General features: G+C 45.5%; 1 protein-coding gene across 1 annotated transcript in view; it reads right to left on the bottom strand.

Annotated features, from left to right (window-relative positions):
• The window catches only part of LOC306818843 (dolichyl-diphosphooligosaccharide--protein glycosyltransferase subunit MAGT1-like), a 31176-nt gene extending 16388 nt beyond the window's left edge, over positions 1-14788 (bottom strand). Inside the window, exon 1 of the mRNA XM_079336564.1 lies at positions 14627-14788. Within this exon, the coding sequence (XP_079192690.1) occupies positions 14627-14731 (105 nt within the window). The 5' untranslated portion in view covers positions 14732-14788. The remainder of the gene's footprint in view (positions 1-14626) is intronic.
• Positions 14789-15549: the final 761 nt, after the last annotated feature.

The following is a 15549-nucleotide window of genomic DNA, read 5'->3' as shown; positions in this document are numbered from 1 at the left end:
GAGAGAGTCAGCTCGAGCGTTAATTAAACAGTGAAAGAAGAAGAAGAGCGACACAGCTTGAAGTCCAGCGACGTGCTTCTTAATCCATCTGAAATCCAATTAGGAAGGAAGGACACGAGAGGAAGTGAGCTGAGGGAGGAAGCATTCACTCACCTCCTCGTTCATTGACTGTCTAACACCTCGGTTACTTTATTTCCTGCTTTGAAAACAAATGGGTTTGAATTCACAGGATGCTTCGGTGCAGAGTGTGGGGCCCAGATGAAAACTACCACAAGAAAAGTGTGTGAAGACGCACAAGCTCGAACCTTGTCCCAATGATTGTCTTGCATTAAACATGGAGACACTTTGGACAGGAACCCAAGGAAGAGAGAGAGACGCTCCACGAGTGTATCCAGAGCTTAACAAGCGTATACGAAACACTCCAGGCTCCTCCAAGCAGGCAGCCTGGATTTATAATCCAACCTGTGGCTCCTTTCCTGCTCATCATTTCCTCTCTCTCTCTGGTTTCTGACTCTGTCTCTAAAATAAAAGCCCAAAGAGTAAAGATTGAAGATGCTAAAATGACGAGTGCAGATGGCGTCCTTTGAGTTGAAGCGGCGAGCCTCCGGGCTTCAGAGTTCGGTCGGCCTTTGTTTACACGGTTCTTTAAATTCAAGTCACGCTTCCCCAGCATCTTTAGCTTTCTGTGAGCGCTGTGGACCATAATCTCTAATATATGAAAGAAGAATGCACATTTTTCATCATCTTCTTCTGCAGATAACCTTTACTTATTGCAGCGAGCTGCTGGTGAGAGAAGGAGGGCGATCCTTCATGCACTCCGATGTCTCTGACGGAGGAAGGTATCGTATCTGAGAGCTGACGCTTTATTACAAATATACATTTTATGAAACACTTCTTGGCCTCAATAAAAACCTTCCCAAAGCACTGAGCTGGCTCCTCCTCCGATGAGAGCGGAGAAAGGTCTGGACTGATTGACCCGGGTTCACTCCTGCTCTGAAAATAACTGCTGTTTAAAAAGAGAAAAAAGGAGCTTTAAGCTGAGAGGAGACGGGGAGGCACAGAGGTGGCGACCGCCGGCTTACGTTTAAAGCAACAAGGCGGACAGGAGAGGTGGACGTGAGGGCAGTGGACTCACTGAAGGTCAGGGAGTTGAGAGTGTTTCTGACTTACAGCAGCTTTCTTCTTTTCTGCTTCCCAGGTGAGCTGGGTGTGTGTGTGTGTGTGTGTGTGTGTGTGTGTGTGTGTGTGTGTGTGTGTGTGTGTGTGACCTTTAGCTCTAAAGCCTCCGTTTACTCCCGTCTCTCTCCGTCTTTAAGCACCCGTCCAGCCTGCAGCCCGCTCTCATTCTAACACTCACAGTGCACGGTGCATATAAAAGCATATTAAGAATAAATGTATAATTGGCCCGGTATGCTACCTCATTAGCCTTTGGAAGCTAACACTAGTATTGGTGTCTAATAACAGGGGAGCTTAAGTCGTTCCTAATTAGCCTTATTAGCCCTCCACATTTGTTATTCACACCTGCACAGGTGAGCACTCAGTCTCATTAGACCTATCACACAGGGAAGAATAGGAAGGAGCTGAGCTCACTGGAAACAGAAGCTTCTCTGAATCACTGCTCATTTCTTCTGCTCATTAAAGTGAGTGTGACGGACGGATCACGTCTGGGCTAAGTGCAGCACCTGCAGGTTCTGACACCGTGAGTGGACCTCAGCATCCCTCTCTTCACATTTCTCCTGTTCATGACTCGTCCAGAAGCTTTTGTTGTTTTCTGAAGCTGTGCAGGAATTTGACTCTTGAATCTTTCCTGGCCCAGTCTGCCGCTGTGTGTAAATCAAAGTGCTGAATTATTCCAATGACGCACAGCACCGAGCTCTTTCTCCCCCACAGAGAAAGAAAAGACTTTCAAATGCAAAAAGAAACAAACACTGATTAATCCCACTGAATTTCACCTTCCATTAAAATGCTGCGAAGAGTCCGGAGCAGTTTGAGGGGAAAAGCAAAGTGGACAAGCGATGAAGGAGTGCGTGATGAAGACTGCCACTTTGGATGCAGCCTGATGAAAACACGGAGAGTGCTGCTGCTGGATCAGAACCTGGGCTGGATGATGAGCTGGCGTAGCGACTAACGAGCTCACTTCACATCGAGCTGCTTATAAAGACGGCGCTCTCTTTTTATCCCCGTGAAAAAAGTGCACATGTCCACGTCTAAGTACCCCAGCCTCATGGCCTGTGAGGAACAGGAAGGGGACTTCTCCGAGGCCAGCGAGCTGCAGAGTGGCGTCCGGCTCGGCTGGAGAGACTAATTGGCCGGTCAGTGATGTGAACAGCTGGGAAGAGGAGTGACCACCAGTTACTTGGTTGAAACAAGGGTAGCAACAATCATCACAAATGAAGCTCCTCATTAGAGACGTGGACCGTCGGCCGCGCGCGGGGGGTGAGGAGTTTAGTGTTTCATCTCAGGAGATGTTCCTCTTTAAAGTGGAGCGAGGCTGAGATTGTGTCGGTACTTCTCTCCTCACCAAAGTGCTAATGGGGTGCGTGTGCTGCTTTGGTTGGTGGAAGCACTTTGGGCTGAGAGAGGGCTACAGGGATTCACACATGTTGAGATGTGTCATATCAGGCAGAAAGACTTTAACACGCCATGCTGCTACTTTTGACCCCTTGTTGCAACAAACAAACAAAAACTAAAGCTTGTGCAGACTTTGTGAACTCCTGTTTCCTCCTGCAGTCACATGGACAGATCCACCTGGCGTGCAGCACGTTGAGTTCAGTTCACAGATAGACTGTAAAGGACGCAGAGGTCAAGGATTAGTCAGCTCTGCTTGGAGGTCCCACAGCAAACAGCCAACCAGTCACTGCATTAATGAACACTACTGAAGAGTCGGCGTCACAAAGCACCATGACGCCTGCTCCTCTGAGCACATGAGCCTCCCTCACTCCAACATGTGGACGACAAACTTCCATCTTTGACTGGACGACGTCGTCACTCATGTTTGACCATGAAAACAGTCCAACAGGTGACTCGACCTTCAATGAAACGTTTCAAAAATGGAGGAGGAGCGGATCTCCAGACCCTGAGACACCATGACCACCTTGTTTTAAAGAATTCTCCATGTTGTGCAGCTCTGATAGCAAAGCTACAGATTGTCTTCTTGTTAGAAAGTCTGACATTCACTGATGAGCACGCAGGAAGCTGCTGGAGTCTGACGGCGTCTATAAATCACAATATGAAATCAGGATGACATTTATTTTCACTCACCTGTGGAGGTGTGATGATAAAGCATTTCTTTAGCTCATGAGTTAAAAGTTGCCTCCAACTCACAGAAGAACTAACTTTAAAGAAGTAACATCATTCTGTAGAAAACAGCCCCTCCCCTGAGTGCTCGCTCTAAAGCCACGCCCCCTCGCTTACAGGCAGGAGCGCCGTCGCTCCAGAAGGCGACGTCAGCTCGTCAGCACCTATTCATGTCCGCTGAGGTGGAGGTCGGAGCAGGTTGGGCATGGATGAGGACGGCGGTGGTCGTGCAAACTGATACAGATGATGGATTCTCTCAGAGAACAGGAGTTATTCATTTGTGTCAGGACCTAAAGACTGTTAAACAGTGGATCTGGAGGACATGAGCGACTTGAGTGTAGCAGGTTAAGCTAACACCAGTATGAGAATGAACAAGAAGGAAAAGCCTCATCATGGCTTCATGCAGCCGGCTGGGTGTCTGCCACTCCATTGTTTGTGAGATAGAGTTAGAACAGGTACGACGGGGGGGGGGGGGGGGGAGGTGAGAAATTGAGAGGGAGACACAAAATGACATTTAGAGTTTATCCTGACGACAGCTTTATGCTAAACTGCTCCACTTCATCATGTCTGTGTGTGTGTGTGTGTGTGTGTGTGTCTGTGTGTGTCTGTGTGTGTGTGTGTGTGTGTGTCTGTGTGTCTGTGTGTGTGTGTGTGTCATTTAGACAGTCAAGCTGAGACAGAAATATGATTCCTAATAAATCTCAAAGCTACCCTGCAGAGGGGGATGAACACTTCTGGAACTTTTTTCTTTCAGGGCTTTACAGAATGAACCAAACGAGGCTCGAGGTTTAAAGATGCGCGCACACACACACACACACACACACACACACACACACACACACACACACACACACACACACACACACACACACACACACACACACACACACACACACACACACACACACACACACACACACACACACACACACACACACACACACACACACACACACACACACACACACACACACACACACACACACACACACACACACACACACACACACACACACACACACACACACACACACACACACACACACACACACACACACACACACACACACACACACACACACACACACACACACACACACACACACACACACTGAACCTGCAGTTCATCGAGCGTCCACTAGAGGCTGGCAGCAGAAGCTTCTTAAGTCACGTACGCGCCCATTCACAGAAATGACCACAGAGAGAAACGATCAGCTGGTCAGCGCTGTGTCTGGCAACAGGTACTGAAGTTGGGGGTAAAAGCATGGTGAGCCCCCCGTTCAAGCGTCACACAGCGCAGCAGCAGGAGGGGGGGGGGGGCTGTAGAGTGAAGAGACGAGCGCGCTCTGGAGCGCACACAGGGCCGTGTAACCGGAGAAAATGAAATGTCCAGTTTAAAATGTAATGTTGGTGAGAAGAGGGAAACAGGACGACATAATGTCAAGGTTGAAATTCTTTAGAATGCAGACGCTGTGGATGTTCAGTTATAGTTTAATCACGGCGTTTCTTTTAAACTATTATTGAAACAAGATACAAAATAAAAGCATATAATTTATGTTTCTGTCATTGAAACATGTGAACAGGTCTTTTATTGAGCCTATGTCTCCTCCTACCTGCAGCCTGCAGTGCGTCACACTCGGGCTCCTGGATTAGTTCTTTTCAAAGGGGTTAAATTCAGACACATCACAGCAGTCTTTACCTGGTTAATCACACTGTGTGTACTAACTTCACTTCTTTACATTTTCTCCTCCCAGTATTTTACACGCTGAGGCAGAAACGCCTCGTGTTGCATATTCATTAAGGCTAAAGTGCTAAATGAACAGTGCGTGTTGTTTAGCTCATATGAAAGAATCCTCACTGCACACTGTTAGCACATCAGACAGCACATGTTTTTGCTGGTATCAAGTTTGCACACGTTTAGTAAATCAGGCCCAAAGACTCTTTTCCCCACGCTGCTCTACTGTGACCGTTTCATGACGAGTGTTTTCAATAAGGCATGTCCTTAAAACACACACACACACACACACACACACACACACACACACACACACACACACACACACACACACACACACACACACACACACACACACACACACACACACACACACACACACACACACACACACACACACACACACACACACACACACACACACACACACACACACACACACACACACACACACACACACACAAAGCTTAAGCCTTGTGCCGAGTGTTAACAGGCTTTCTGTCAGTGAAGCAGAAAGACTGAGAGTTTAATAAGAGAGAATCATCAGATATCTGTGACAGGCAACATGTACACACACACACACACACACACACACACACACACACACACAGGGACAAGTACACAGCATTAGGAAAAAGCTCCACTATCAATCTAACAAGCGAGTACAAAGTCACGAGTGTGTTTGTGTCTGTGCATATGTGTAAACGTGTGTACTCGTGCATTAGTGTCTGTGTGTGAGTGCAGCTGAGTGTATTAATCTGTGTGTGTGTGTGTGTGTGTGTGTGTGTGTGTGTGTGTGTGTGTGTGTGTGTGTGTGTGTGTGTGTGTGTGTGTGTGTGTGTGTGTGTGTGTGTGTGTGTGTGTGTGGCCTGCAAACCATCACAGCGACACAGGTCTGTCTGGGAGGATAAGAGTGAGACGTCTTATCAGCCACGAGCCAGACACACACACACACACACACACACACACACACACACACACACACACACACACACACACACACACACACACACACACACACACACACACACACACACACACACACACACACACACACACACACACACACACACACACACACACACACACACACACACACACACACACACATTCCCGCACACACAGCGGGATTATGTGCCACCTCGTATCGGCTGTACGGCGAGGCCTGTCATCGTTTGGGGGGGGGGGGGGGAAGAGATCAAGAGGGGTGAGGGAGGCGAGTCATGCAGGGCGAGGGAGAAAAAGTTGGAGGTTGAAGAAGAAGAAATTGTAAATGGGTTTTTAGTAAGAAGAGAAGACGGGGGGGGGGGGGGGGGGCAGAGCTGTGTGACATCATTTCCCCTTTAAGAGAGGAGGAGAACTATGGCGGCTCGTACACTGACGGTTCAAGGTGGGACACCCTGTTGTGTCTCCACTGACATGTTGGAGGCTTTTCAACGCCTCCCACCTGCCATCAGAGGCAGGATTACAGGTACATCGGTGCGAGCCGCCCTTCACATGACATCACTGAACATGTTGAAGAGTCTGACTTGATTAGAGACAAGCCCACACAGTCCTGATTCATTAGCTGTTGATGTGGAGTCATATCTGAATGTAAATGGGCTTTGGGTGAGTGGATGACTGAGTGCATAAATACCTGGATGACATGTTGAGTAAGTGAGTGACTACCTGATTAAATAAATGACTCATTCAGCAAGAGAGAGAGAGAGAGAACTGAAGGTTCATGACAGCAAGGAAATACCTTTGACTTCCTTCAGACCGGCCCAGACACGAGCCCAGGAAATGTCAGGGAAATGGCAAAAGAGGAAGGAGGGGGAGGGAAGAAGGGAACAAGGGAGGGAGAAAAAGGAAAGGAGAAAAGCAACGGACAACGGCAGACTAAAAGGGACGCCGTGCTAATGAAGAAATGTTAAAGGCGTGCGCCGAGAACAGAAGTGGAGACAGGAGACGGCGGAGGGAAAGGGGGAGATGGAAATGGTTTTGCCACTCAGAAAATTTGTTATCAAAGTGTTGGGAAGGGGTGTGGAAAGAGGAGGAGGAGAGGGAGGAATAACAGAGGAGGAAAATGACTTGGGAACGCAGGCCATCAGTCATGAAGAAAGCAGGCCTGACGCTGCCGCATCAATAATTCAGATGACGACGGCTAATGAGCGAGATCCAAACAAATCACCGCTGAATTCACCGAGAGAACACCGAAACGTTTCAGTGCACAAAATGTGCCCACATCACGCCGGTCTGTGCTGTTCATTCTAAGAAGGGCAGATGGTTGGAAACAATCTCTCCTGAAAGATCCACATTTATTTTCATGAGGCTGAGCATTCACATACACGCTTAGATTATGACGACACAAATATCACCAAAGAGACGGAAATCAAACTAAAGGATGTGAAGGTGGGAAACACACGAGGAGTTTAAGAAACTATGAAAAATGACAAACGGAGCGTCGATCAAAATCACCACAGGGGTCAAAGGTCAAGAACTCCCCTCCTCCATAACTTTACAACTTTGAATAAAACACGCTAACGGTCAAACATCTTCTGACCACGACACTCAGAGCGCTCAGACAATCCTGAGATAGAAGAGTCTACAGAAGACAGAACAGGAAATGTGTTTTTATCCTTATTACAAACACCTGTTGTAAACAAATGTAAATATCTTATTTGCAGAAGTTATGTGCTTGTAAATAAAGACGTGAAGACTTCACTCAGACTCTACATCGGACGGTGGGTTGCTCGAACTGCGAGACGACGGAGGAGACGGGGTCGTTGCTTGGACACAAACTTCTGTCTTTGCATGCTGCGATGTTGACGCGTTCACTCAGTGAGTGCGAGAGGTCGTTTTCCATCATTATCAACGTTCAGTTCAAGTTGATTTTCAGGTTTCTTTTTTAAATCCTCCAAAACCATAAATTCAGATAGAAAACTCTTTGTAGTGTCTCTCCATCAAAGCAGCGAGTCTCCCTCATCTAAGTCACATCACGGTCTTCATCTCCTGAGGTCAGAAGTGCAGGAAATGGTCAAGTTACCATGACAGCGCCCTCTGCTGGATCTATCTACGTCAGACAGCCTGATTGCACCTACAGAACAGCGTGGGACAAACTGACTGTCCACATTGTCCTCGCAGCAGGACGACAGGCTCTGGACCTTTAAATGTCTCCATAGATGTGCGAGTAGCAGGAAACAGATAACTACACATCCCACAGCTAAACTTCTAAACCTAATATGCACCATCACATCTAAAGACAGCGTGTAAACAGTGAGCTGTGCTTTATCCTCCAATGAGCAGGTCACAGTCAATAGTGCTTACACAGTGTTTAGCTTCATAAGCCCGGGCCTCAACTCAGCCTGTGGCTCAGCTGAGGCCCTGAACGCTCTCCCCACACCTTTATTGTTCCTCTGTGTGCAGAGGTAGCACGCTCTTATTATTCCCATCCACTTATTAGACCGGTCCCTGGCTGTGGAAGCAATCTCCATCTCTCTGTAGATATATAACTCTCTTGATATAGAATTCTCGCTGCCCTGGACTGTTTTGCTCTCTTTTCCTCCCCTGACTCTACGAAGTGCTTACATTGGTTCTTTCTTTGTGCTGTAGTCAGCCTTAAGACAGAAACACAACACAAGCTGGATATAATATCTAGCAGAGCCGGGGTGATGAACGAGGCAGCACTGAAGGGATATAAATATTCTTTCTCCCTCCATGACTATTTCTTGCACTCCCTGAGGGGCGTGTAGCCTGATTTAAAAGAAGGCAGGGGTCCACCACTGCCACCCAAACGTCCCTCTTCATTCCCTTTTCTTTCTTACCCCACGTCTGTGACAATCTTGCTTCTGAACTTTCTCTGTAACTTCTCCTATCAGACTCTATTTTAGTCTTCATGCTTCACCCACTCTTACATCTGTCTTCATTAGCGCTAGGAGGATAAACCACATAAACAAGCTCATCACAGCGCTTCACTTTTTCAATAGCATTAATCTAAAATGGATTACATTATGTTGTTGTAAGTTTTTGTAATTTTATAATTGTAAGGGAAAAAGTTTTAAATTTTAGATTTTTATGGAAAAAAAAAGAAGAAAAAAAATCAAGACTTTTCTCAAGACTTTGGTGATGCACCTTTGGCACCAATTACATTCTTTTTGTGTTTGATGCAACAAACTTCCATCACCTTTGAGGTGGGGGGGGGGGGGGGGGGGGGGGGGGGGGGGGGGGTCAGGGCTCTGGCTGGCCCACTCAAGGAGCCGCTGCTCGGCTCTCTTGGCTGTGTGTGCTGAGGGTCGCTGTCCTGTTAAACCTTCTGATATTTGCCAGAGGAGCTGCATGTGTGAACACAGACTTTTCTGCAGCTGATGGGAGAACACACCTGGAGCCAATGGGACAGCAGAGTCCCATTCATGTTGTTTTTCACACTTTTGCTGCTAAATATAAAGTTGAACTTTCCTGATCTGTAATTTCACTGCCAAAAAAAAAAAAAAAAAAAAAAAAGGTGAGCTGGTTGCCGTTGGCCCACTAGTTAGCGGCCATCAGAAGCAGGCCGTCCTCTGCACGTCTCCTAATCTAGCGTCCTGTGTGATAGTTACCTACAGCCCGTTGGTTTCTGTGCATATATAAAAAGTGTGGTGTAGGAGTGGAACTTTACATGGCTTCTCTCCAGCATCAGATGAAGCGAGTGAAGACGCTGCTCACTGATCTCCATCTCGCCGTGCCGTCTGGAGTTGTAATGAAGTCCATTCCTTCTGCTCACTTTTAATACAAATTCAAGCTTCCAACAGCTCCTTCCTACTCAAGATTTATGTTACTGCCTCCGTACGTTGTACTTTCTTTTTTCAGATTTCATTACATTCCCAGCAGTGTTTTGCTCTCATTTCAATTCAGTGTATTACAGAGAGACTATGAATAATAAACACAAAGGAGTCAATTTATATCAAACAAATAAAAGGGGCCTTAAAAATGAAGTTACTGGAAGGCCTTCTTCTGTTACACTCATGCACACACTGTGAAATTAACAACCAGCGGCGACGTCCTCGTAGGAAAGAAGATGATGAATACCGCTCTGAAGTGGTTCACAAAAGGGGAGGAGTTAAAAACAGACGCTACAATCGAGGGCTGGGACGATGTGCGTTTGTGGTGATTCAATTTGATCACGATTCTTCTTCGCCAATTTAATTGATATTGTGATTAAATACTTTTTTTTTAGCAAAACTGAAGTGAAATGATACAGTAAGACAGAATATAATATCATGAATAATGTTTAGGAGAGAAATGTCAGTCAGTATTTTTATCATCTATCCTGTTAAAAACTAGCTCTAGCGGGATGCTAACCACGAGCGTCACGTCAGCGGCTCTCAACTTCAAACACGTTTACTGACAGGAAGTAAATACCTGCGGTGTTTAAATAACCACTATCCTATGTGGCTTATGTGTTCATTACCTGAGCTCAGAAGCTAACAAGCGAACTAGCCTCGTAGCTCCACACAGACAGTTGAATGAGTGACTGCTCCTTTAGTCTTCCAGAAGCTCTCGGATCACGTCTGGGTTTTTTGTATTCAGATATGACGTCACCATGAACGATCCCGGGGGAACAAATCCAGTTGTTGTTTTTTTAATCGTCCAATAAAAAAAAAACTTGGATATTTTAATGAATGGATTTCTTATCCCACGTCTACAACGTGTCAGGCGATCCACCGAATCTAAGTCAAATCTGAAGAAACAAAAATAAAGCCCCTCTCAATCTGATGTGTAAGACTCATTTTGTCTATTTTCAAGTGGGCCGCGTCCTGTATGTGCGTACGACCATGATACCACGATTGGTCGTGTATTGCGAGCAGCTGCATGGCTGTTCGGAGGCGGTGGGGTATACGCCCTCTCTCACTCAGGACTGTCCCACCGTCCAATCGTCTGGAGGCCTTTGTGCACCCTGTCCGTAAGTGGGCGTAACTGCAGACTATTACCCAGAGTTCATAGCACTGTGACGGGAAACATATGAATGCAGCCAAAGATATTTTAACTGTGAGGACGGCCTTGGTTAACTTCCCGCACAAGCTCCCATTTTACAGCCAAAGTTAGTGTTGGCTCAGGGAGCACGAAGGGCAGCGAGTGGAAGAAGGACTGCAATGATATGAATACAAAATGCTGCCTCACCATTTTGTCCATTTTCAACTAAATAAGATTTTCCTCCACCTCTCGCACTTCCTCCTCCACGGCCCCGGGCATGCAATTGGAAAAGAATGATTCTCACATTATAAACTTTCAATATCCCTCCTGTGGCTTCCTGAAAGTACGCACTCTGCCTGCGTGTGCCTGTGCTTATGTAATTATGCGATGGATAGCTGCAGTCCGCTACAAAATATTTCAAAGTTTAATCTTTGTTGAGGAAATACTGAAGGCTAACTTTGAAGACAGTGGCAATGTCAGTGACGGAGAGGTAGATGCACGACAGCGGGATGCATTGAAGCCGTGATATATGTGATTGAGAGATGCTCTTCCTGTCACTCATTAGATAATGTAGAGGTGTCCTTGAGTCGGGCAGCGCCAAACAGCAAACTGTGGCTATAATGGGACGCTCCCCGGTGTCATTCTGTGAATGTGAAACAAGGTGCTGCTGAAAATAAGCACTGATGTCAGCTGGCGGTCCCTCAGCAGAAAGGTTAAAAGAAATGTTGAGACAGTTTTCAGAACTTACAGTCAGGTGAAGTTTTTAACTCAAAAGTACAAAATGAAAACTTTAAACTCACTGACGGATCTTTGTTTGGACTGTTTCTGTTTCACTTGGTTTGCATCTTTAAAAACATAAATAAATAGGGGCGCCGGTGGCGCAGCGGCAGCGCGCGCGTCCCATATAGCGAGGCTTTGCTCCTCTCGCGGGCGGCCCGGGTTCGCGTCCGGCCCGTGGCCCATCTCCCGCATGCCTCTCCCTGCTCTCTCCCTGCTTCCGACTATCCACCTTCCTCTCTCTATCAATAAAGGCCAAAAATAAATCTTAAAAAAAAAAAAAAAAACATAAATAAATAAATACAAAAAGGATCTAAATGCTTCTGTTCTGAGTCATTTTGCTGATCAGAAAAAAAGATCCGATCCAGGACTTAAATCTGTGATCCGATCAAAAGGTCTATACGTGAAAGATGAAACTAATGTGGACTGCAAACAAAAACACAATTCATTGATTTAACCAAAAAACAGTAAACACTGGACCCCACTTTATAAAAACTGATGTTTTCTGATACTCAAACAGGCTTTAACACACGTAGTAAAAAAGAGAGAGGCTGTTTGTCTAAAGTACTGCGACTCTACTCCGCCGTCATCACGTCTTTCAACCTTCATATTAATTAAGTGATGGTGAAGTACTGGTGATCCACTCAGTGAATTCCAGCACTGTGGATGGAGGCCCACTGGGAGCTCCACATAGACACGAGACATGTAGACGTGCACGACGCTGCGTTCCGTAGAAAGGTGGGATCTGTTCTGTCCCAGCCACATTCACCTTCTTTACAAACAGCCACACACTCGGGCTTCTGCTCGAGGGGGGAAATGGGGGGGGGTTCAACGTCTTGCCCAAGGGCACTTCATAGATTGCAGGAGCTTGGAATCGAACCACCAACCTTCTGATTTAGACAACACACAGTCCCCTCTCCTGATTATGAGAAATGAAAGAATTTGCTCATTGTTCCAGACTCCACTGGAGTGACACAGTCATTACACATGCACCTCGCACCGCATCCAAATTAGAAAAGAAAGAACGTGTTTGTGTGTGTGTGTTTGTGTGTGTGTGTTTGTGTGTTTGTGTGTGTGTGTTTGTGTGTGTGTGTTTGTGTGTGAGTGTTTGTGTGTGAGTGTTTGCTGGAGGGCAAATGTGTCAGTCTCAATTATTCATTCATTTGCTCTCTCGTTCAAATACTTTGTCGTCTGTGGTTAATCTGTCCATTTATTCATCAGCTTGTTCTTCCACTCAGTCGGGTCTCGTTCTTTCTTCCACCACTGCTTGACAATTTCCTCCCATTCATTCAGGTATTTATTCACCTGTCATGTATTCGTCCTCTCCTTTTTCAGTCTGCGATTTGTCCACTCAATCTACTTTCTATTTATATGCAAAGTCAGCTGAGAGGGAATGTGTAGACGAGGTCACTTTAGAGCGGCGGCTCAGCGACGTGGTTAACGGCTGCTCACAGCTCCGCTCTCACACAGAGTCACATATAAGAACCTGTGACAGAAACGCTTTGTTTCTATGTTCATCCAGAACAGACGGACTCTTAAATGTTCATCCTTCCCACAAACACTTTAATGCCTGAATGCCTCGTATATGTCTCGATATCCCGCCCATCTTTTAAAGACCGAGACGAGGCATGCAGCAATCGTACCAACTTACATCCAATCTGAGGACAAAAACTAAACACTTTTTACACATATGGAGATAACTTAATAATGTCAGGAGGCCTGCTCATGAACGTCCCCTGACCTGGTTGTTCACATATGCACCTCACAGCAGGAGATTATCCCTGTCACACAGGAAATGATCTGCTTCTATTATGCTCATAGTTGCCTTTATGTCAGTGCTGTGTCATCATCCTAAATGAAGTGCAGTAAAATCAAGATGGAGATGGACTTGTACAAATGAGTTTAGAGAAGGCTCTGGATATTCTCAGCATGTTGTCTTCTCCGAAGCAGAAAAAGAAAGAGGAAGACGTAGAAGAAAACAGACAAAGTCAGAAAACTGTTTGCAGATATCACAACAACACAGAGAAGTATAAAGAGCACAACCAACATGATGCAGCATTTCATGGACAGCATGATGAGAAGCTCCCATCACCTCCCCGTGTCGACTGAATAAAGACATGAAACAAGCGAGTCAGCAGTCCCCAGAAGGAAACTGTGTCCCTCATAATGTGTCGACAGTCTCATACATCAGGAGAGAATCATAGTGTGAGTTTAATGAATCCTTACATCCCTCATAAATAGGTCATCCTGTGTTGTATCTTCAGAGTAAAATGACCGACCAATTATAATGTGGAGTCACTTCAATCACAGACAGGAGGATTAAACATTCAGACAGAGCAGAGAAACCACAAGCTTCCTCCTCACCTCCTCTGAAAAACCGGCCTACTTTCATTTCAGAGAAATAAGAAAACCACATCACAAAACCAGGAAGAGACCAAACCAGCACAACCAGCAAACCTGCAGCTAGCATGCAGCAGCAGCACCTATCTAGTTATTGCTGCTGCGGGTTATTGTCACATCCTCGGCAGCATCGTATCACGTCACTGTAAAGTTACCGGAAACAAGAGCAGCATTTCCTGCCGACAATATTTACCAAAATAAAAACCCTCATTGGCAAAAAAAGGTCGCAGTGAAACCCATCTTGAATATAACAGTGGCGTTAATGATTATGTAAACACGTAAGTTACTGTAATCGCCATCTGTTTATTCTTTTTTGCTCCTTTAGTTACCAGGGCAACGTCAAAGTTGCCCTGGTAACGACGTCTCGCCGACGCGCTTCCTGTCTATAACGGCTAACCGTCGCTAGCTTCATTTACCACACTCCTTCCGTTGAATCACAAAAACAACGCTCAGCGCGTCAAATAAACATAACAGGGCGAAGAGCTTTACCTCCTTCTTCTTCTGTCCTCCCCCGGGCGGCAGGCACAGCAGCAGGAGGCAGATAACAGGCAGCACCGGCAGCCTGCCGATGGATTTAGCCCAAACAGACGCCATGACGGAAGGATGCTTCGACTGTGCTGTGAGTGTGGGACACGTCTCCGCGCAGGGGATTGGATTGTGGGTCGACCAATCATCGACGAGAGATTCGAACCGCGGACGTTTCTGGGTTTTGTAGTTTTTTACGACAGAATCGGAATCGGCTTTGTGTGATGACACACACTTCGTACAACATTAAATATTACAACAAACACATATAAGCAATGTCTAATATGTAAATTAGATAATAATATGTTTTTATTAAATCATAATTGTATGAATAAATATGAATACATGAATATATACACATTTAATAATACATAGAAAACATACATATTGTTATTATTAAATATAAAACATTCTTATTCTTATTATTATTATTATTATTAAAAAATAAATATATATTTGAATATGTATTGGACTAAATAAGATAATAGTGCAGTGGTGAGTAGTGCAAAAGATGCTGAAGTAACATAATAATAAAATGTTTTTGTGACTGATGTGGTAATTAACATGAGGTAGAGTTTAACAGTATTTACATAAAAAGTGTGCATAGATTGATTATTTAAATTAAATCATTTGTATATGTACTGTCACAGTGACAAGACAGCACGTACCATTGCACTGCTTTTCTCATTGTGACTTTCATTGACAAAGACTGAGAGGGAGTGCTGTCAGAAGGGGCCCCATTGAAAAGGTTTTCATCTGTCTTTGCAAAGCTTGCACATTTAGACTTTTTAACATCACCTGACAAAGGAAATGAAGTTGTTAAGATAAACTGTGAGTCTTTAAACAGCTCACGGGACACTATTGTTTTCGTCTTTTGTACAGAGCAT

Source organism: Symphodus melops, assembly GCF_947650265.1.
Source record: "Symphodus melops genome assembly, chromosome: 2".
Classification (NCBI taxonomy): domain Eukaryota; kingdom Metazoa; phylum Chordata; class Actinopteri; order Labriformes; family Labridae; genus Symphodus; species Symphodus melops.
Note: the sequence above shows the minus strand (reverse complement) of the source record. Positions and strands in the feature narration are given on the sequence as shown.